Below are 23,609 nucleotides of genomic sequence, written 5' to 3' on the forward strand. Positions count from 1 at the left end.
AATTTGAAGGCTTTGTGGTTTGGAGTCAAATTTGACTTCAATGTCAAATTGATTTTTAATTCATTTTAATGGTGGGTTCCTTGTTCCACTAACATATCAACCAATACAAAATTTGTTTCAACATTGTTTTAGTAATTATAACCATTTCAAGCTCTATTTAAATAATCTAATAATATTTGACAATTCGGTTGGAGAAATACAAAATTTGACGTAAAACTTCAGATTGCCACATTAACCATCAATTATAATTTGACTCTTATAATTTTACATTTCATTTAGAAATGATCTAAGGATTCATTTACAAATACTTCTTAATTAGTGTTTTCTAGAGCCTATTTGGTAGACCAAATAAGACATAATGTGGCCCATTAAATTGGACATAACGTGGCCCGTTAAAACATTACAATGTCATGGATAAACCTACAAATTTATTGCAATGTTATATATTTATTAGTTAATCAGTTTATTTGACCGTTAATTAATGATTTCGCAAGAATGAAATGCTGATGTAGATATTTAAAATATGCCACGTGGAAAACAATACTCACATGTTCAAGTATTGTACTCTCAAGTATCTTAAAACATGTTTGTTGATGCACAAAATGGGTTAACTTTAAAATAACGTAAAGTGTCAAGTTATGACCTTTGCAAAGTTGCTCTGATCACTTAGTGAGGGTAATATGTAAGAGATAGAGATAGTGAAACAAATACAAACTATATATGGTTCACTCTAAGTTGGACTACATCCACGAGGGTAGAGGAGTTCTCATTAGTAATGTAGAGTTTACATATAGTTGAGGAGAGTTGCATGCTTTCGTCCGTGGTCAATGTGGAACTCTAAGAGTTTTATTTTGATGTTGACACGTGTCACATTGTGATTGGTCTCGTGGTTGGAGAGAAACTCTTGTCCTTTAGCAGGAGTGCCTCAACACGAATCCTTTCAATGGGCTCTGAAAGTATAAAGTTGACGGATGCTCTTTAGTTTTGGGATTGGTAAAGTGTGGTACAAACAATGTTAAACCCTTTCTAGGAACTTTCAAATCCCAATGGATTGAGACCAAGTTACTTAGGAATATACTACAAAAGTTTAGATAGGACGTATTAGGAATGTACCACATGAGTCTTATAGATGCATATACAAGATTCATGTGAATAAGATTTACAACTAATTACATATAACAAGTCATTTACAAATACTTCTTAATAGTGTTTTCTAAAGCCTGTTTGGTGGACCATTAAATTGGCCATAACGTGGCCTATTAAAACATTACAATGTCATAGACAAACTCACAAATTTATTGCAATGTCATATATCTATTAGTTAATCAGTTTATTTGATCGTTAATTGATGACCAAGTTAGTTAGGAATATATTACAAAGGTATAGATAAGACATAATAGGAATGTACCACATGAATCCTATAAAGGCATATACAACTCACGTAAATCAATTTTGCAAATGACTCTTTGTAAGAGCATCTTCAAAGGAGATGTCAAAATCCTAGATGGAATGTTATTGTGCATATTTGACATCAGAAGTCTCTCCAATCAAAGTGTTATTTGCTTACAGAATTTGAAGGCTTTGTGGTTTGAAGTCAAATTTGACTTCAATGTCAAATTTATTTTTAATTCATTTTAATGATGGGTTCCTTATTCCACTAACATATCGACCAATAAAAAATTTGTTTCAACATTGTTTTAATAATTATAACTATTTCAAGCTTTATTTAAATATAATAATAATATTTGACAATTCGATTGAAGAAATACAAAATTTGACGTAAAACTTCAGATTACCACATTAACCATCAATTATAATTTGACTCTTATAATTTTTCATTTCATTTGAAGATGATTCAATTCAAGGATTCATTTACAAATGCTTATTAATTAGTGTTTTCTAGAGCCTATTTGGTAGACCAAATAAGACAAAATGTGGCCCATTAAATTAGATATAACATGGCCCGCTAAAACATTACAATGTCATAGATAAACCTACAAATTTATTGCAATGTTATATATTTATTAGTTAAACAGTTTATAATTAATGATTTTGATGTGTGCTTCATCGTCTCATTCCCCTTCATCATCTCCTTCCCTTTACTCATTGCCATCATCGCCGTCTCCAACTCTCCTTGATCTTATGCTCGATCGCCGAATCGCAAGTAGAGACAGCGGGCTGAAGGCGCGTCTAACTGGCACACAAAGGTTCTATTTTTCGGTTGGATTTTGGGTTTTACCATCTGGATATTGTCCATCTTCTCATCTTCCAGGTACCCAATTGATTATTCGTTAATTTGGTTATTTGGGTGCTGAATTCCGATCTAATTTGAGAAATTTATCATCTTTTGGAGTTTCCAAGGTGTGGTTTTGATTGGTCGCCTGAATTCGTTTTTTTGGTTTTTGGTGAGATTGTTTCAATGGTGGCCATCCTTGAGGTTTGCCTCCTCCTCCTATATGTCAAATGGGTCTAGTAGTAACCATGTATCTGCCTTGGCCATTTTTGAACGTTATTTGAATCTAAACAAACTCAGTGGCGATCTTGAGAGACCATTAACTGAGCTATTTCTCATACGTTGAAGTATTTGGAATCTTGATAAAGTTAATGCTCTTGTATTGTGCTTTTTGTTACCAGAAAATCAAGGGGTTGGTAAATGGTCTTGGTTTTATTGGGCTCTCTACCCAGCCATAGTAGGGAATGGGGAGTTGGAATTTTTTTGCTAAAAATTCACATGTAGATTCGCGGATGGGTATGAACTTTTTGTTCTCATGTATTCGGCTCGTAACTGTAAATAACAAGAGCTACAATTACATGTTTACAAAGCTTAGCTTTCATTCTCTTGTTATTATTTTCAATTCAAGTAGTTTTAACTGATCAAGTACTAATCATAATTTCTCAATTCTCATGTGTTGATGGGAATTTAGTGTCTGTTTTATTTATGTTAGTTTCTATGAATATATCCATCGCAATCATTAAATATGCTAATGTATGGACGATTTAGTGCTTACGAGTTGTGGATATCTTTTAAGTTAGGCACAAAACTTGTCATACTTGCTTGCATGGGTCTCCCTTATAATTCAAATGATTTTACTTTTAGTATGTCATGGATTAGCCAATTGGAAGATACAAATTATAAACTTGTTTCATTTTACTTTTATGTATCATACCAGTTGTTCTTTGTTCTGCTCCCTTTGAAAATTTTAAAGAAATATGTAGACTTGGTTCGAATGAAAAGAGAGATTATAGTTGATTTACCAAGTATCATGGCTGTGTGAGTTTGTGGTGTTTGATGGTTGCTGAAGTGAAGAAAAGGAAAACAAATTGATGGTGTTTGTTTATTTATTTCACAAATGGTACATATCCAACATTAAATTCATCTAAATTAAGATCAGAGAACTTCAAGTTTAGTGTAGACGGAGATGCTGCTCTAACCAACTTGGCTAACCCTAGGTCCGTAAATTGATGGTTTAAAGTGAGCTTACAAGGTGGATCTAGCTGTGCAAGCACGTTCAAGTCCTTTATAATAACTGACATAACAAAGGAATGAGGGAATCAATTCCCATCAAATATGTTTCTCAAGCATTTCAAACAAACAGTCTCTCTTGCATGTGGACAGATACACATGTAAACGTGACCCAGTTAAAGCTAATCTTGGCCTTTGATTCTTTAGTTATAAAAACCAACGTTTCAGATTTAGTTTGAAGAGAATAATTGCAGACCTTGTAAGACCACTTGAAAATTTTACCTTCTCCATCTCCATTGTCTTCACGAGGAAGACCTGAAAATGCAACTTACAGAGCCCTGCTTTTCCTTCTCTTTCTTCCTCTTCCTCCTCCAAGGTCAGGATTGATAAGTCTCCACCACCAATTGGATCGGTGAGGTCGCATTCCCTCTGCTTCAATCAAATCCTCGCCGACCCCATTGTCGAATGTTGTTTTCTTTTTCCCGAATTCCGGTTAATAGAATGTTGGTATTGAATGTTGTTTTCTGATTGTCAAAATCATTTTCTGATTTTCTTTTCAGTTGAATTTGTGCAGGTTTGGAGTATTGAGCTCGATTCCATAACACCTTCCCGAGGTAATTCCCATGTTCTTGCTCATTGGTTACTTTTTTTATTCACTTGGACAGTTGTGTTTTGTAATTGCTGGGTCTTTGATGATAATTTGAATAATCTATTGTTGTTACAGTACAATTCTTAATTAAGTAAAAAGAAAAAGAATCCACCATTGTTATTAATACTGTCTGGAAAGTTGGTCATAAATTGAAGCCTTATGGTCTTTTTATAAAATCACAGGAAAATGACCAGTGATCCGATGAATCCACCTGGACTGGTCGTATCGACCACCGAACCCATCCTCTCATTCCTCACCTCAGCTTCCACAGACCCACACCTCTCTCATGAACTCCAGCAAATTGGGTCCAATCTATCCTCCAAACCCAATGTACCGTACAAGTCTCTCCGAGCTCTTTGGGTTGCATCTGATGCCTCGACCCGACCGCAGTTGGCCCAACTCTTCTCTGGATGCGAGTTCGTCCTCACCAGCCCCAAACCCAGAGAAAAGGTGAAACGCAAAACACTATATCACCCCTTTGTGTTTTGTTTGGTTTGCAATTGAACTTTGTTATTTTTTCCTGTATTTTCCAGAGATTCCAAATGAAATGTAATTGTTCTTGTTGTGTTTAGAGTGAGGAGTTGAAGGCTAGACTTAAGAAGCTGGCTGAAGTTTTGGAGAGGAATGCATATGCAGAACTTGTGAAGGATATTACCCCTAAGAAAGAAACCACTGAGCCTTTCTCTTCTTACAAGGATCAACTCGGCTTTGGTAAGATAAAGAGTTTATACATGTCTAACATAATGTTTTATTGCTTGTTTCTGAATGATATTACTGTGGCAAATGCATTGAGCTTGGACTTTTTCAGTTTTGTGATAATGGCGTAAGTTTCTTTAATTCAATGATCTTATCAGGAAGAGTTCAATTTGTAGTTATTGCTTTGGTCCATTGATGGAAATTGATTTTTATGTGAATGGATTTGAGGGGAATGCGAACAAAACTGTGATATAATACAAGGATGTTGTTTTTTATTACAAACAATTTTTCATTCTCTGAAAGTGCAGAGTCATGACATTTAGAGGGGGTAGAATGGTTGGATTGGTATGCTTGACAACGTCAGATTGGTTGGACTTAAACATGGTAATTCAAATGGAAACTGTGAATCCATTCTAAAAGGTTTAATGGATAAACTCTGGGATGTCACGTATCAGGTGTCTTCTTTGGTTTCCTTTGCATGTAAATGTTGCTCATCGGTCATCAGAGACGATATTGATTCCATTTCCATGAGCAGGTCAACCAATAATAGTATTTTACCTTGTGAATTTTATCATACCATCCACATGGAATGCATATAGAATATATATTTTTCCATTCAGCACATGTTCAAATTTTCTGTCTTAGTAACTAGTTTAGATGCCTATGTAAGCATGAAAGAACTATGTTAAGGATGAAGCTTGAAATGTTGAGCAATAAAGAAACCAGATTCTGTTTTAGTGAATGCTTTCCATTTGAATGAATACATTTTCCATCTGCTCAAAAACTTAGCTCTTGAGGTATCTAATGCTTATATGGAATTTCAAAGAATAATGAAATTTTGGTGAGTCCGAGGATGTATTCGGGCATGTGTGATCTGTACAAAAGTTCTAATTATTTGTACAGGTGTGCAAAGTACTTGCTGGTTTTGTTGACTGGGCAGTTTGGTGTTCTATGGCAGTTTGTTTATGTGGGATTACTCTAATGTGTTAGCACCTGAATGATGAAAGAATTAATTTCTTCTTTCCTGTTTATTAATGCCAGAAATTTTATGACCGTTATTTTTTGTCATATTGCTGTTTTGTTTTCACTCTCTCTCTGCTTGCCATTACATTCCCAGCAGATGATATTGAAAGGAAATTGGTGACTGATTGAGAAATTTGAATCTAGGATATATATGGGGAAATTACTGGCTGGTGGTAATAGGGAGAGCATTGGGTGGGGGGGAGTATTCTGTGATAATTTCCGGACCAAGTCATAAAAGTATTGGATTGCATTTTAAATTAACATGATAGTAGACCATTATTTATGTAAAGAGTACATGAAATCACATTGGAAGCGAATTAGTTCACAAAACTAGAGATTTCTTTCTAGTTTGGGTGAACTGTGAAACTGGAACTAGTTCACAAAACTAGAGATTTCTTTCTGGTTTAGGTGAAACTGGAACCGAATGGAAGGCAGTACAGGCTCCCTAGCCTAGAACATTTGCTTCATGGGAAGCATTTTGTGTTAAGAATTCATTGAAATAGTTTGACTACATATTTGAATCTCTGTTTAAAATTCATTCCTCTTATTTCCGAATAGAGTTGAGTGGTTTATTTTTCTAATTTAAAGCATCTATTGTTATGTTTAGAAAAACAAAATATATTTATTATCCCTTTGTTAGCGAATGATTGATAATCTTTTAGTTTCTTTTCTCCTTTTTAATTGTGTTTGTTGTGTAAATTTTCTGTAGAATTTTTATTCTCTTTGAAAATATGTTTTGGATGCTCCAGTGCTAAAACAGTCAAAACTTCTACAGGTTTACATGTTGTGGTGACCATGTTTACCTGCTATTTGGTAGGATATGCTGCATTCAGAGCTTTGTTTAACCACAGTCCCGTCATGGTATGTATCTTCGAGAGAGTAGTTTCTATTTTATTAAACTATTTTTTGGTTTCTGGGCATTGTAATATGTGATTATTGTTTGGTTCCTATTTTATCTGCATGTTCTTTTTCTTATTTACAGTACTATATAAGTTGACGGCGCTCTTATTTTTCTCATCTCAGAATGCTGCTGGAGGCATTCTTGGATTGGTCATTGGCATGCTCGTGGAAACATTTATTTTCATAATTAGAACTTCTAGTCAAGATCTCAGATCATCTTCTTCCACATCCAAGCTAAAGAAGAATCAGTAGGCTTGGTCTTTGGAGGTTCGTATACTTTTATTGACGGTTTTATTGATAGTACTTTTTTGACATCCTAAATACAAAGAGATCTGAGCAATTAAAGCAACCTTACATGTAGTATCGTTATCGGCCTCACACTCCATATTAGCATTGTTGTGAAGCTAAGGGCATTATTAGCTAAGTAGATAACAGTTGAGGATAAGCTTCCAATTTAAGGGTGGCATGGCTATCAACTGTAGCAGAATGGAGTAGTTAACACACAACTGAAATTCGTTATTCCCAACGCGAAAACTAGTTGACATCTGGCCAACCTCATTTATAACGGCCCTGCTTAGGCATCCCTGCATTAGAGGCTTATCTTAATCTGTCAACTTCCCTGCTGTCACAAGTCGTTAACAACTTCAAAATTCTAGCAGCTAACGCATGCTCCTAGCCAACTTAACAATCGTGCAAACATGGATGCTGATATATGTGATGGCTGACATATAAGGTTGCAATCAATGTTGTTCACGCTTGTTTTTGACTACGTAGTAGGGATGGTTCCATTCACTTACAAAAGTTGTGTCTTTCTGATCTTAATTGTAGTCTATTATCTTGAAATTTAGGTTTCGATGAGGAGGATGAAGCGTAAACAGAGGAGAAATGTCTATGTTACTAAATATACTCGTATACTTCAAACAGTCAGGTACATTCTTGTCCTCATAGAGTTATCCATCGGCCTGATTTGCATGAAGCCGGATAAGTATGGTTGTTAGTTTTACAGATCGATCGTGGGTTTACCACCGAAAGATTAAATCAAGGTCTTATAGTGGACCTTTTTTTTGTATTACCATTACATCCCAGTGGGATGTTTTTTGGATGGTGGTTTGGGATCAAGATCTTTGTACCTTTTTCAATGTTTTCGCAAATTTGTGCCACAAGAAACACTTGAGACTTAACATCTGCAGATTATTTGAATCATTATGTACACATAGTTTAACAAACGATATACACTAAGGGGGTGGGAGAGTGGGCTAAGCCTTACAATGGTCTAGCAATAATGTGGTTCAAATTCGACACTGGTGAGAATCGAAAGTAGGACATTTCACTTACAAAGAAAGAGGAATACTACTAAACTATAGTACTAATTGGCAATATGTACAGTGAGTTGACAGTTGCATGTTAACTAGAGAAATTTGATACCAAGTTTACACTAGAGGTACAATTTTTTACACCCGACAACAGGTTGTCTTTTTCGGGTTGATATGGTGTGAAAAATAGGCCCAAACACGACCCCTTAAACCCTAAACCCTAAACTCTAATTTTGTTGAAGTTACTTAATATAACAATAATTCGATGAGCAATCGATAACTGTTGGTTTGAACCATTTCTTTTATTTCTAGTTGTTAGGGTAAGACAGAAGTTGGTGAGAGGTTGAAGCCTAGAAGGGAGAAATGAAGAAGAACACATCAAATGAAAAATATGTCAGTGAAAACGACTCCTCCATTTTTTTATCTGAAAACTAAAAAATAAAAACGAAATGATTATTAAACGACGTTAAAGTAATAATAAAATCACGACAAAGCAAGCTGTCATAATAAAAAGGAATCGTTACTTGGTACATACTTTATCTTATCAACTTGAAATAATTTATTAGGAGATAAGATAAACCCCACTTTGTTAAGTTGATTTTGGGATTTGTCATTGACCCGTTAAAAGTCGATCTATTTTCTTTTGTCTTTTCTTTACAAGTGACACTACTATTCTTCTCTTTATCAATTTAGATACTCTTCGAGAATGTATTCTTTTGGAAATTTCAACTGTTTGTTTAATCGACACAAATTGGGACCCGGATCTCGCAGATATTTTGATTCCAACGAATGGTGACGCTATAGCTTCAACTTGATTAATTCTTAACGAATTAGCATTTGCAATTTGTAAAGGTCATTCTAGCTATATACGAAATTCTTGGTGTGCATTTGTCTTCTTCTGTTTGTCAAAAGTAACAAGGTAATAATAATTAGACGATTTACCTAACGGTTAGAAATCTTCTTCTTTACAAGTGTTTTATGAGACAAGAACTTACATGCCATTAGAATAGCGCCGCGTGATGTCTCGTGTCAAAAGTAAAATATGTTTAAACAAAAGTTTACACATTTTTATTTTGTTAACATGAAACTTCACAATAATATTGTACATGTACTATGTAAGTTTTATGAATCATGACCTAAAGTGGGAGAGATTTTTCCATCCATCCATTCAAAACATAAATCAGTATTCCATATGTCATGATTTAAATAAAAATTATATTTAGTCACTTTCTTTTAAATCATGACATATAATATGTCGACTGACTCGTGTTCGGAAATATTGAAATAATTATCCTAAAGTGAAATAAAGGAAATTGTCACTTGATATCAGATGGGGCTATAAATCCACGTGGAGCAGGTGGGACCTTCCCTAAGTGCATTGGGTTAGGATAAACGCACCGTTCCACTGTCTCGGCAACTACAGACAAAATATACTCTTGGAAATAAAGGAAATTGTGAGTGTTTTCTTAATTTTTAGCTCTTTAGGATTAGAAATGCATGTTTTTAATTCCAATTCAAAAAGTTTTGGATATGAATATCACAGAATTTTGGGATCAGAATCTCAAAATATACTCTTGGCGAATTTGAACTTTCGAGATCGGATCAATTCCGAAATTTCGTAGTTGTGGGAGTTATTTGGCTTCATCCATACCAAGATTACATAATATATCATCATCACCACGCTCTCTCTACATAATATATATTCATGGAGTTATATGTTTTCATTTGAAAAGTTTCGAATGTGAATATCCGATTTTGTTTATATTTGAGTATTTTGTACAATATATAGCAAGGATACCTATTTAAAACATAATTAAGTGTATGTAATGGAATTAGGCAAGTTTCTGAGATTCGGAATATTCAAATACATTTCAATTTGTATCCAATTCTTCTCATATTTTTTAGGTTTTTGATGTCGAATTTGGATTGGACAAGATACTTTGGAACTTATCGGCTCACGATCGGTCAGGGTCGAATATTTCTATCCAAGTTGCAACCGTATGTGAGTGTTGGCAAATTCTTGTACCTTATTTTATAAAAACCAACGGCATGGGGCAGGGATGGGAACACAGAAATTATGCCAAAACCATATGCTGGGATGGGAACACAGAATTTATGCCAAAACTTCTGAGCGACCAAAAAATAGGTAACGTGAAATCTCAGTTACTTTTCATCACACGGTCAGATGCGGATAATCTAGGAAGGGGTCCTCCTGTCTGTCCCATTACCATCGGGGATTTTTTTTATTTTTTGAACAGAATTTGGCTGCTTGAAAACAAAATTTGTTTGATTTGATAAATTTTTTTAATAAGTGGGATGCAATTCATACTAAATGTTGTTGTCTGTTCCAAATATTTTATAGGCTATGTTAATAATTGTACCATAAAGAGATGATAAAAATTATAGAATCACATTTTTATTTAATATATCGGGTGGACCAAATGATTGTACAAAATGTCAAATTGATCCATAAGTCATCAAATATCATTTTGATGTTTTACACTTAACATCTCTGTTGAAGATGATTTAATGGTTTATTAACTAGACGATGATACTAGGAGAACATTTTTAGTATTTCGGAACAAAACTATGTACACCAAATCATATTACAATTAGTTGAAATAAATTTTCGAAGTGTCTAACTAATTTTATTATTACATTGGGAGGAAAGGGATCCATTTGGATCCCTTTGATGAAATCTACCAAGGCACACAATCTGGACCTTTGAAATTTGATCCAACGACTAAAGTTACTATAACTTTTAAAATGAATATCTATTTGTAATCGTTAGATCAAATTTCAAAAGTCTGAATTATGTACTTTGGTGGACTTTGATGAAAGGCCTCTTTCCACCTTTGGAATACACGGAGGGGACCACAAAGATTTGTCGTGAAACGTGCACTTGGCACTGCTTCGTTCCTTACCTGATTCACGATCTTCCCGCCTTCCCCATCGGAGTGGCTTACTCACTACTCGCTAGCCAGCCTCACGTGCAAATTCGACACGTGTCATCATCCCGTACCACCCCAAGTCAACCCCGTCAGCGCATCCAACGGCGCAGAGTGAATTATATATACAGGCCTTCACTTCACGGATCTCTCTGCAAAAAGCAGAGAGAAAAACTACGAAGTCTCACACTTTGCTCAGACACTGCAAAGTAGGCAAAAGCTTCAATTAGCAGTCATGATTCGAACCGGTTCTTTTGCGCTCCGGTCACCGGCGGTTTCCGCCTCGCCTAGAGTGTCCCTAGCCCGGAACGACTCGCTCTCGAGCGTTTTCTCCGGCGAGAGGAGCACCGTCGGATCTCCCATGATCTCCCTGCATTTCGACGTCAATCGCCGCCGAGATAAGATGATCCGGGGATCTCTGTCGGAGAGCAACGTTCTGCAATCGGCGTCCGACGGATTTCGAGCTCTGCCGGCGAGTTACGCTGGTAAATTGGCGGGAAGTGGAATTTCGACGGAGGAGCTGGTTCCTGGCGGCGGCGATTGCGGAGGGAATACTGTAACGGTGCAGGAAGGCGAGCAGAGGAAGATTGGAGCGTATTATCAAGAGATGCTGAAGTCAAACCCCGGCGATCCGTTGCTGCTGAGGAACTACGGGAAATTCTTGCACGAGGTAATTGATTAATTAATCAAATTATCAAATTGATCTGCAAATTAATTATGATTAATGAGAAAAGAAAGATGATAAAAATGATTGAATGATTTGGATTAGGTGGAGAAGGATGCGGTAGGGGCGGAGGAGTGCTATTGTAGGGCGATATTGGAGAGTCCGGGAGACGGTGATTTGTTGTCGCTCTACGGAAAGCTAATCTGGGAGACGCAGAGAGATGAGGAACGGGCTAAATCTTACTTTGATCAGGCTGTTTCTGCCTCCCCTGACGATTGGTATGTGGCTTTTATTTTATTTTATTTATTTTTATTTTTTTCAAACTCTCTTGCTTGGTAGATAATATACGAGAGATTATCTACCCAAGCAAGGAATTTAGTTTGGTGTTTTTAGTTCAACAAATAAAAATGTTCGATGTTTTTAGTATTTTGTTTTTCGATTTTATATCAATTTTTCTCTAAAAATAAAGATAAATTGTCGATTTTGTTGCTGAATTATTACTCGAGCATAGATTAAGTCTCTAAAGTTATTCTTTTCGATATTAATCTCTAAACAATTCTGTCCAATTTTTCGACATTTTAAATCACGTGACTTCCATGTAGTATTATATTGTCAATTCTTTTACCCATAAACCACTAATTTTGCGAATGAAACTATACTATTTTATCTTCCAAACTTAATTCCATAAACTATTTTTCAGAACAATAAGTTTATCTTTATAAATTTATGTCAATATACTCTTTAAAGTGTGTCACGTCTACTTAACTTAAATTCACCGAAAATTGAATATTTGCTTGTTTTAATTCTTAATTTTTTTTTTCTATCATTTGTTTAAACTAGTAAATAAGATTAAGAAATAAAGCGCTCAGAGCTTTGCCGAATTTGGAAGCGTCGTCTTTTCCTAAGCGTAAGAAAAAAGTTTGATTTGTCTGTGTATGTTATGTTTAATGCAGCATGGTGTTGGGGTCCTTCGCTAGCTTCATGTGGGAAGCAGAGGAAGACGAAAACGAAGACGACAATGAAGAAATCAACATTGACGACGGAACTCAAGCCTCATCTGTGCCGGCTCTGGTTCCTGCATTTTAACTCTGTTGGATGAAGTAGACCGCGAATTCGACAAAGAGAGTTCAACCACGCCACTCGCGTTCCCGGGAATTCAATTCCCAACGTTCCTGATGTTGGTAAAAACGGCAAAAGAAAAAGAAGACGGGAGGTACCAGTTTTATGAGAAAGGCTTTTACTGTCGAAGTATAACTATAACCACTACTTAACTTGAAGAACAAGAAATAAACATGTATATGTGCTAAATACATAGCATATGTATGTAATATGTAGAATGTGCTTACTTACCCGGCTGAAATCTTTAGCTTGCTAAGTGAAGGTTGAATGTGTTAATTTCATTTGCTTGTCTGCTTTCCTTGTAAATGTTTATAAATAAAATTATAATGTATTCTAATCTGTCACTTTTCTGTATCTTATCGAATGCATAGACTTTGTAATACTTTGCCTTCATTCATGCTAACGGCTTCTTATTCCATTTGAAGTTTTGAACTTTTGGGACGTCAAACAAGACCTTATTTGAAAGTACTTTTAAAATAATTGAAAGCATTTTTGATGAAATTGATTCAGGACCAGCCCTGGGGCAGGGCAAACAGCCGGCTGCACAGGGCCCCAAATCTTGAGGGGCACCAAAATTAGTTTACAAGCATATGTTTATGCCAACAGCGGTGGGAAAGAACTAAGGAGGACAACCTGAGAAAGAAAAATAGCTTTTTAACCGTTGACTAAGGTTGAGTTTCCAAGAGCCAAACATTGAAGATGAAACTTAGAATTCAGTAGAGCGGTTGTCAAGGTTGACTGTTCAATACTTCACTGGTGATGAAGGAGAGCTACAGTAACTTGATGGAATGAATAGTATTTGGTCCTTTAAAATATTTATTTATTTTTATTTTTATTAAATCCGCCTAATCCACCTAAGCCCCCCTCGCTTAGACCTCGTCTAGCCGTCTAGGCACTAGGCTTCGACTTGCCGCCCAATTAGCGCCTAATGTTTTTAAAACCTTGGTTAAGAGTTCAGTCATGAGGACCCTTTTTTCATATGTCTGAATAAAAAACAATAAAATTTCTTATGTGGACCTATACAAGGGCATTATTCTTGGCCTTGCCCTGGGTCTCTTTAAATCTATGAACTGGCCCTAAATTGATTTATGTGTTCTTGCAAGAAATACTTTAAGTGTTTTTGTAGGATCTACTTAAAGCTCGTTTGGAATTGCTTTTAAAATAACTGAAAGCGCTTTTAAATAATATTTTTGGGTTCTAAAAGCACTTCAAGTGCTTTTCCAAGATTTTCTTAAATTTTTAGTAAGAATTGGTTCTAAAAATATTTTTTCCAAAAGCGCTTACAATCATTTTAAAAACACTTTTCAAACGAGCCCAGTGATTTTTATTAAGGATTGATTTCAAAAGTATTTTCATTAAAAACACTTTCAGTCATTTTAAAAGCACTTCAAAACGAGCCCTAAAATATTAAATGTGAACAATTGAAGTCACACTTGTAACAACCCGTCCCTAAGTTTACAATTTAATTAATTTTAAATGAGTGATTTGATGAAAATGCCCCTAGAGGCGAGATTGTTGACTTTCGTTGACCATCATATTGTGAGATTGTTGACTCTCTCTGCATTCACCATGCACAATAACACCGAACCACCACCACTTGATTACTCCGACGAGTTAGACCATCAGACCACCACCGCTTGTTGACCTTCCTTATCTTTGTTAAGCTCAGACCCTGAACATCAAACCCAGGCGTGGAGCTTGCACTGCACAGTGGCCATTGCCACTGTTCACCATCTTCTTCGACGAGTTCTCATCGATCTCGACCAAGGTAAGCGTTAGGACCTTTCTCTCCCTTACCTTTTTCATTATTAGTGAACAATCTCAAGGTTTGGACGCATTTTAATAGGGTTTAGAAGCTGTTAGGACGAATGGAGGATTTTCCCAGAAATTTTGGAAGCTTAGAACCAAGGAAATATTGTGCCATATTGAATTCTTGAGATACCGCTGGCTCTGGTAAGTACTTTTATACTATACTTAGTATGTATATTTTGGAAACTATAGTCGTTTAATGGCGAGGGATTATTATGTTTTCGAAAAGGTCTTTACAAAAATTTTTTTTTAGGCCCACTCATTCTTATTTTTCGCCCCTCCAGGTTTTAGCAGAAGGTATGAAGAGGAAAATCACTTGCCATGTGGTGTATTTTTTTCAGGTCTTACTATATGAGAGGAAGACAAGGTTGATTTATTAACACATGATGGTGTTTCAAATACACCCGAAAATCTCTCGTGAAAATGCACCTACTTGTCTATGCAGTTTTATCTTTGGGCCCATTTGATCTCTCAGCCCACCCAATTTATGAAGTCTTAACTTGATCCGGCCCACTCTCTTGCAACCACTTTCAAACACTCCCTCCTGATTTAAAATAAGAGGACTCTAGGGTTTCGAAGCCCAGCTTCCCTTTTCTGCCTGCAACGCTTTGAAGTTAAAGAACTTGCGCTTTCTCTCTGCGTCCTGATTGATTTCTCAAAGTTCCTTCAAACCAAATACAATGGGTAGGAGGAAACCCAAGGACCCAGAAACCGACGCCGTTTCAGCAGCTCAGTCCGACGTCTTCAAGACCCTATTCGGCGACGCCGCCAGCCACGACGCCGCCCCTGCCATCTTCTCCGAGAGCAACCCCTTCAGGAGGAAGAACCAGGAATCCGGGTTTGGGCTTGTTGCCCCTTCTCAACCTGCTGAGACCACCAATAATGGCGAGTCTGAGAACAATGGCGATGACGGGGACGGCGAGGTGCAGAAACGGAAGCGGAAGAACAAAGAAAAGGCGGCTTCCGGGTTGATTAATGAAGAAGCTCCACAGAGTCCTGTGGAGTTGGAGGGCGAAAAACCAAAGAAAAATAAACTGCCGGAAACGCTCAATTCTGAAAACCCTAATTTGGGCTCTGAGTTAGAAGGGTTGTCAAGACAGGAAAATGATGAACCCTCCGAGACGACGAATGCGGTGACGAAGAAGAAGGATGGGAGGAAGAGGAAAAGGGATGAAGTTGAGAGGGAATATGAGGTGAAGAAGTACGGCGTGAAGGAGGGCGAGGAGGATGGGGACAAGGAGAAGAGGATTGTTGGAGAGAAGAGGAAGACAGTTGATAATCCAGCTGATATGTTGGTTTCCAACGAAGGTTTCGACGACGAGAGTAAGCTCTTGAGGACTGTTTTTGTTGGAAATTTGCCCTTGAAGGTCAAGAAAAAAGCTTTGATGAAGGAGTTCACTAAATTTGGAGAGGTGGAGTCTGTGAGGATTCGATCCGTGCCAATTTTGGATGTGAGTTTTGTGACTTCTTGTTTGCAAACTGTGGATATAAATGTATTGTTGGTTGCTGATTTTGTACATTTGGTTCTTTTTGTTCAGACCAAAAGGCCCAGAAAGGGAGCAATACTCACAAAACAAATCCATGATAAAGCTGACAGGTAATCATTTCGCATCACTTAGTCAGTTGGTTTGGGAACTGCTTGTTGCATTTATAAGCGTTTTTGAAGCACGTAAGGCCCTGATTCCAATTTACAATCAGATTGTGGGTTGGGGCTATAGGTTCTAGGTGTACTATTGGAATCTATCGTAGCTCAAATAAAGCCTTACATTGGAAGGTTGGCTCCCTCAGTCACCAATTTGTTATTTAATTTGGTGTGACTTTAAGTTGTTAAAAGTAAGTAAAATGATGTAGATTTTAGACTTTTGATACTTGTTGACATGAAAATTTCAAATTTAAGCGATTTACGATTGCTTTTGAAATAACAGATTTTGTGTTGCAGCGTTAATGCCTACATTGTTTTCAAAACCGAGGAATCGGCACAGGCTTCTTTGTCCCATAACATGGCTGTGGTATGTTATTTGCATGAAGTTGGGTGATTGGTATCATTCTGCACAAGCTCTTTCGTACAGTAAAGCTGAAGTTGTTGATCTTGTACCTTGACTTGTTATGCATGTTGATGTAGGTTGAAGGACATCATATCCGTGTTGACAGGGCTTGCCCACCTCGTAAGAAGCTGAAAGGGGAGAGTGCTACTGTTTATGATCACACGAGAACAGTTTTTGTGGGTAACCTTCCATTTGATGTAAAGGTGAATTGCTCTGCTAGGATTTCTTTTCTGCTTCTTTTTGGAACTTTCCACCTCCCAATTTGCTTTTTGTTGCACACTTTTAGTTGCAATATGTGGACAACAATTTCTTTTCTTTTGCAGGATGAAGAAGTTTATCAGTTGTTTTGTGGTATCAACAATCTTGGATCCAGCGTTGAAGCTATTCGCATAATCAGGGATCCTAATTATGGTATCGGAAAGGGCATTGCTTATGTTTTGTTTAGAACAAGGGTATGTGATTTTCACCAACAGTTTATCAAACCCTATTTACCGTCAATAATTCTTTGTTACAATGTCATGCATTTTGAACTCAGATATGTGGTTGCTTAGTTGATTCTATTCATTTTCTTCTTGGATGGCGTGCTCTACCTTTTTAATGATAGTCCTCATGGGGATGTCAATAGGACCCCCGGTTGTCTCCTGGAACATATGTGAAACATTTGTCTTTTCAACCCTAAAAATATAAATTTGTTACTATGGCAGTTTGGCGGTAAGTATATAATGACGTTAATTTAGCAAAAGAATGACTACAATCAATTCTTTAAATATGCATATTGGGATGCTAAGGTGTTTCCTGCCATTATCTTTATTTGTATTTATCTTAAAGTTGGACTGAGGATAGAAATAAGAAATTATTGATGGAGTAGTTTCTGTAAGTGTATGATTATATTTTATCCCGAACCTTCTTGTAGCATGAATATTTCATTTCAAAATTAAGAGTATTTGGAATTGAATACGTGCATAGTTGACTAAACTATATAAATTACTTTGTTTGCGAAACTCTGTAGCTAAATTTGTATATGCTGTAAGTTTCTCAAGGTACACCTATTTTCAATTCGTATCATCTGATACGGTACATTATGTGTTGTCTGTCAATTTGGGCATCCAGGAAACTGCAAATTTGGTCGTTAAGAAGCGAAACTTGAAGCTTGGGGATCGGGAGCTCAGGCTGTCTCATGCAAAACCAGAGTCCACCCCAACTAAGAGAAAGAACCCCTCATCAGCATCAGAAGCTAATTCTTCAGCCAAAAAGCGAGCTGTGGACTCGAGGAGTCCAGATTTTAACAAGTCGAGTTCAAGGGCATCTTACCAGGGCCTGCGTGCAGGTAAGCCTGGTGTCCAAAAGAAGTTCAATGCAAAGGGCAGTAGACCAGATAAGTTTGAATCAAAATCACCAAGTGGAGTGAAGCCGAAAGAACGGAAAGATAAACGACCATCTGTTGCTGCGAGAAAGGCTAAAGAAGCACTGAAAGGTGGCGCTGCTTCAAAACAAACAGGTACAAAGCGTAAGCTTGATAGCCGGACTCCAGATAGCTCCCAGCAGAAAAAGAAATTCATGAAATATAGGTAGGAATATACATTAACATTACGAAATGTGTACGTTTTCCAAGTTTTTATTTGTTGTACAAGCTATTAATTGTCAAATTGGTGATATGGTTTTCCTTATAATTTTCCCATTTTATTTTCCTTGCACTGGTTCCCAATCTTTTGATAGAGACGTGGATTGGAATCCGTGGCAACAGTTAGGTTGGAAGATTAGGGCTGACAAAGAAGGTCATTCCCGGTAATGATAAACACACGCCATTTTTACTCTCCCACACGCTCCTGTTTAATTTGATCTTCGTTTTTAATTGATTTGAAATCAAGAGGGGCGTGTGAAGCTAAAATGAATAGGAAAGCCACCTCTCTTTGTATTCACATTAAGAATATGAAAGGAACCAATTAAGCGGAATTCCTTTCACATTAAGAATATGAAAGGAAGCAATTTTAGATGCTTTAATGCCTTCCCAACTTCAAACTCAATCATTAAGCCAAATTTGACAAGGAATCGTGAGAACAAATGTTCTTCCTGCTTACCCGCTAAGCATTTTAAGCATAAGTGCTTTATTATGAAGCACTTGCTACCTTTCTTTGGTTATACCAGGCAGCCTGCATCGACAAAAACCGTCGAAATTGTAAACATTGCCGAAGGGCGGTTACGTCAACCTCATTCCTACGGCTTAGTCGTTACGTTTATGAAAAACAATACTAATATCATCTTGGAACTTTCATTATTCAACACTAGAGCTGCGTCAAGTCAGAAATTGACTAGAGAATGCCTTCACATTTTTGTTGATGATGATACACATACCCTATAACATCTTACCACTGAAATCGAAGTTACATACACATTTAACCCCAAACCCACAGCCCGAATGAAACATGACAGTCAACAAATTCCATCCAAGGACACGGACACGCCTTCTACATAACGAGGCAGTAATACCTTTGTATTGCAATTTCTTGATGCTCATCTGTACAGAGCTACCCAAACGGCTGCAAGCAGAACAAGGTCCTCATGTACACCAAGCAAAGTTCAGTAAGTGAAATACTATGCTTTGTTCTTGCTCACTAGGGTGGGAGTAATTGAGACAACTCCAATGAAGAACAAGGTGGCTATCGAGTTGAAGTCATAGAGATCCCCAAGGGATCGTAACTCTCCAAGAGCTAATCCAGCCTGCAGCACGAAAACAGAGTCAAGTACACAGGCACAACCAGTGACTATCGAGTAGAGCATACGTAGACGAGACCACGCAGATAATTATATATTTTTCTGCAGTAGTCAAAATGTGGATTGAGATGGCGTCGAGAGGAAGGTATATTGTATTTATCTTCCTCTATAACAAAAATGGAAAAAAAGATATTGATTTTTATTTTGGATCATATGGCCATAGAACCCTTCAGGTGTTGCATAGACGTCTGATGTTCTTAGACAACAACTAAACTTCAATATTTAATCAACTTTTTGAAGTGCAGGATACATACCCTGACAGTGACGTAAGCAGCTGGTATCAGACCAATTGAAGTTGCCAGTAAGAAAATATGGTAAGGCACATCAACTATTGGTGAAGCAAGATTAATAAATGTATTAGGCAAGGTCGGAGTTAATCGGAGAAACAACATATAGTTCAACAGTCCCTGCCTTCTTTTAGCTACCTGGAAGAAAAACAATAATGATTCACTCATTTTGGAAGTTAAAAGTATCAATGGGAGATATGAAAACATTTGAATATACCTGGTTTTGGAAAAATTGCAGCTTGTCAGGCCAAAGAGAGATGACAATGGGCCTCCCGATCAGCTTTGACAAGAAATAACAAGAAGATGCACCAGCAGTGGCGTTAAACACCACCAAAGCTACACCTTTGAAGACTCCAAAAAGGGAACCGGCAAGCAAGGACATAAATACAGTACCAGGGATCATGAAAGTCTGCATGAATATATAAACCATGCAGTACCCTAACAGAACCTGCGCGGTGTAGTCACTTGTGTAGTCCTCGAGGTGAACTCTAACCAGAAGAAGACAATGACAGAAAACAAAATAAATAGAACCGCATAATACCATTAAAATCATATTCAACAATTTATCTATAAATGGAGCAAACGCAGCTGGAACAAAACACAACGCATCGGTCATCAACTAGGGGAGTACACGGCTACACTCAACCAAGTTCATAACTTTTTCCGACAATGCAATTTAAAACGTTTCGCAAAATGTGAGTAGAAGAGTCATCAAACTTAAAAGTTTAAGCTCACAATAATGCAACATTCCATGTTCAGCATTAATCTCTCCTCCCTTACACATTAAGGTCGCACTAATGCATTACCCCGTATCCTTCATTGATACCATAACCAATGAAAAACAAAATTAACTAATGTAACAGTTGCACGCGGTTCTATCAAATTCCTCAGAACACAAATCAAAAGCCCGAATCAAAACTCGCTCAGACGAATACTGGTGCATAACGTTCAAGAAAAGAAAAGGCCAACGCAGATAAGGAGAAAGCAATATTCTATTCATTAATTTCAAATCCTAGAAAACGATTTGCGAAAATAAAATGCTTCAAGAATATGGATCCATGCAAAAATCAGGTCTCTTCCTAAAAAATAAATTTTGAGACATGATTTTTTTCCTAATTAGTTTGCATTAAGAGGTGAAAATCCATAATTAACTAAAAACTAACATAATAATCCCAGATTGATATCGCATGCATTAGAAACCCACAAATTTCCCATTAAAATTCGTGGCTTTTCCTGGAAAATTCAATCCTAAAAACCCAATTCAGATTCATGGGAAATTTATAAGAAATTTTATTCAAAAAAGTACCTGAGGATTTGAAGCTCCTGGAGGCTACGGGGAAGCTTGAGGAAGCTGTAATCCGATGCGGGCATGGTCAGGTAAACACCCAGAAGGCCAAACAAGAAGCCCAATACGACGGTGGAAGCCACAGCCACCTCCCAGAAGCTCAACGGGAACTTACTATTATTGGGTCCCACTCCCCCACCAACCACCTTCACGTCCACCCCATTGTCGTCTCTCTTCTCCATCTCTCTCTCTAAATTTCCCTTTCCTCTTTCTCTTTCTGCAATTTTTCTCGGGAAAAGTTAGAGAGGATGAAAATCAAGGAGCCCCTTTTCTCTTCTTTCTTCTCTCTCCTCTGCTGTTTTACGGTGTTGAAGAGAGAGGGAAGAGAGACAAAAACGAAAGAAAGGATATTCGCTGGTTCCTACTAAACCAACTCATTCTTCCCAATACAAGTTACATGCAAATTGGAAAACGATGTTAATTACTATTAAAATAAGGGAGTTTTAACGAAAAATCAACGGTACTGTTTATTTTAACGAAAAATTATATTTTTATACTAAAAAGTCAATCTTGGTACTATTTATTTTACCCTTTATTTTGTCCTTATCATTAAAATTTAAAGTTTTCAACCCCTTTTCATTAGCTTTCCTTTAAAATAATAATACTTGTATCTCTATATAAAAAGGGAAGTGTTATTGGCACTCCAAAAATCTCATTCTACACTTCTCACAAGTGTATTTTTTTTTCTAAATATAGAAAGTTTGTGAGTGTAGAATGAGAAATTTAGAGTGTCAATAACAATTCCCTATAAAAATACAAATATCTTGTATTTTTATTGTATAAATTTTATAATCTAAAACATTTAATTTTTTAATTTTCAGTACAAGTAATAATAATTATTTTTTTTGAGGAAGTTCAAACATCAAAATGTATCATATAAATAGATGAATTATGTATATGATATTTGGTACTCAACTCCTCGATTTTGTTCAGTATATTTGAATACATAAATGATTTCTGATTCGTATGATTTTTTTTTTTTGAAGTATGATAGTTTAAAAAGGTTTTAATTATGAAGTTTTTTTATAAAATTTATTCGTTTTATAGATTATATTTTTCTTTTAAAGCAATTTTGGTACAACAATTTTTAGTTTGGCTTTTAGATAAAACTTAAATTAGGAGAATAGCAACTAACTTTTTATTTAGAGTAAGATGTAGATTTTTTCCTTAACCTTTTACCCCCTGAACTTTTAAATTCGAAAATCAAGGACTTAAACTAATTTTTTTGGCTAATTTCCCTTACAGTTAGTTTTCCATAGATTATATCCAAATTAACGTTAACTTTTATCACGTGCACACCACATGACTCTCATTTGAAACAAAAACGTCACTTCGCTAGACTTTCAAACGCAAAAGCTATAGAATCACATAGATTTGCACAGGTCAACATTTTAGAAATCTAGGATTTTTAATTATTTTAAAGAAGGAAGTGATTGAACCACTCTCACATGTTGTGCATGTGCTTTCATTTAATAGAAATTTGGATGGAATGAATGAAAAACCAACAACACTAGAGAAATCAGCAAAAAAAAATTAGTTTAAGTCTTTGATTTTCCAATTTAAAAGTTTAGGGGGTAAATCGAAAGTTAGATGAAAGTTGAGGGGAGATTGTCAGTTTACTCTAAATGAAAAGTTTAAATCTTATATTGTATTAATCACAATAATTTAATAAGGACACTAATTTTTTTTTTTACCAAATTAATAGTGTGCATATGGCTACTTAGTACTACGATATAGTGGTATTCATCTTCGCTTGAAAGTGAGAGGTCTTAAGTTCGATTATCGCCAAAAGTGAATTCAAAACACATTGCTAGCCCATTGTGAGGCTAAGTCTACCCCTTCCCCTTAGACCATCTCCAACCCATGGGATAAATCTTAAAATATAAGTTTTAAAACCCCCCCCAAACCATCTCCAACCATTGAGCTAAAATAAGTCTTGGGGAGAAAATATATCTTTGGGCTAGATTCCCTTTAGGATTTAAGCCTGATTTAAATTATTCTGGACCCACCCAACTGTCATATTTCTTTTATTTTTATTTTTTACTTATAATCTAACGGCTATGGTCAAATGAGATCAAATCTAATGGTAAAAAAAATTTGACGACCCAAAATTCAATCGAACGTCTAAAACTATTTTAAAAATGATTTAAATCAAATTTAACTTAAAATTTTATAAATAACTATGTATTTGTATGAATTTAGATTACTTATCGAAATTCAAATAATTTTAGATTAAAATGTTCATAAAAATAAGTTAGTTGTAGGCCTATTTAACTGAGCTATTCTAAGGGAATGGAGAGTGGAGGTTGGCGACAACAAGAGAGATAAAAGAGAGATTTAATTGTGAGGTGTGTATTGTAGCACCCCATTGTGCCCTTATTTATAGTAGTAGGATATGTTAAATGCTTACCCTTTTAGGATTACAACTCTAATAGGATATTAACTACTAAAGGGAATATAAAAGAGATACACTAGAATTTCCACAAGCACATTCCTATTCCAAATATTAATGCAACACTCCCCCTTGAGTGTGTAAATACTCAAACAAAACATTGCATCAGATCTTCAGCAGATAA

General features: G+C 36.2%; 4 protein-coding genes across 8 annotated transcripts; 3 read left to right on the top strand and 1 right to left on the bottom strand.

The window, feature by feature from the left end:
- The first annotated feature begins 2,027 nt into the window (after positions 1-2,027).
- LOC103960451 lies at positions 2,028-7,931 on the top strand. 5 transcript variants are annotated; one of them, XM_048591536.1, is made up of 7 exons: positions 2,028-2,272; positions 4,038-4,077; positions 4,295-4,562; positions 4,685-4,823; positions 6,649-6,692; positions 6,855-6,998; positions 7,580-7,931. In XM_048591536.1, the coding sequence occupies exons 3-6, from the start codon at positions 4,299-4,301 to the stop codon at positions 6,981-6,983; spliced, it is 576 nt and encodes a 191-aa protein (XP_048447493.1). In that variant the 5' UTR covers positions 2,028-2,272; positions 4,038-4,077; positions 4,295-4,298; the 3' UTR covers positions 6,984-6,998; positions 7,580-7,931. The 5 variants fall into 5 exon arrangements, with proteins under 5 accessions (XP_048447493.1, XP_009371206.2, XP_048447492.1 ...); XM_009372931.3 differs by lacking the exon at positions 4,038-4,077 and adding an exon at positions 2,635-2,749 and having other exon boundaries at positions 2,031-2,272; positions 6,607-6,692; XM_048591535.1 differs by having other exon boundaries at positions 2,031-2,272; positions 4,024-4,077; positions 6,607-6,692.
- Positions 7,932-11,227: 3,296 nt separating this feature from the next.
- On the top strand, positions 11,228-13,119 carry LOC103960450. Its single transcript, XM_009372928.3, has 3 exons — positions 11,228-11,662; positions 11,762-11,934; positions 12,610-13,119. The coding sequence occupies exons 1-3, from the start codon at positions 11,228-11,230 to the stop codon at positions 12,740-12,742; spliced, it is 741 nt and encodes a 246-aa protein (XP_009371203.2). The 3' UTR covers positions 12,743-13,119.
- Positions 13,120-15,156: 2,037 nt separating this feature from the next.
- Positions 15,157-18,317, top strand: LOC103960449 (RNA-binding protein 34). Its single transcript, XM_009372927.3, has 6 exons — positions 15,157-16,035; positions 16,123-16,181; positions 16,524-16,593; positions 16,707-16,832; positions 16,953-17,081; positions 17,740-18,317. Exons 1-6 carry the CDS (start codon positions 15,265-15,267, stop codon positions 18,199-18,201), a joined length of 1,617 nt encoding a protein of 538 aa, XP_009371202.2. The 5' UTR covers positions 15,157-15,264; the 3' UTR covers positions 18,202-18,317.
- A 562-nt stretch (positions 18,318-18,879) lies between these two features.
- Positions 18,880-21,387, bottom strand: LOC103960448 (uncharacterized membrane protein At4g09580). The gene is made up of 4 exons (XM_009372926.3): positions 20,995-21,387; positions 19,906-20,176; positions 19,656-19,826; positions 18,880-19,347 (listed from the first exon to the last, which is right to left on the bottom strand). The coding sequence occupies exons 1-4, from the start codon at positions 21,213-21,215 to the stop codon at positions 19,222-19,224; spliced, it is 789 nt and encodes a 262-aa protein (XP_009371201.1). The 5' UTR covers positions 21,216-21,387; the 3' UTR covers positions 18,880-19,221.
- Between the last annotated feature and the right edge of the window lie 2,222 nt (positions 21,388-23,609).

Source organism: the organism of the source record quoted next, unplaced genomic scaffold (assembly GCF_019419815.1).
Source record: "Pyrus x bretschneideri cultivar Hongxiangsu unplaced genomic scaffold, Pyrus_bretschneideri_v1 Contig34, whole genome shotgun sequence".
In the NCBI taxonomy this organism is placed as follows: domain Eukaryota; kingdom Viridiplantae; phylum Streptophyta; class Magnoliopsida; order Rosales; family Rosaceae; genus Pyrus; species Pyrus x bretschneideri.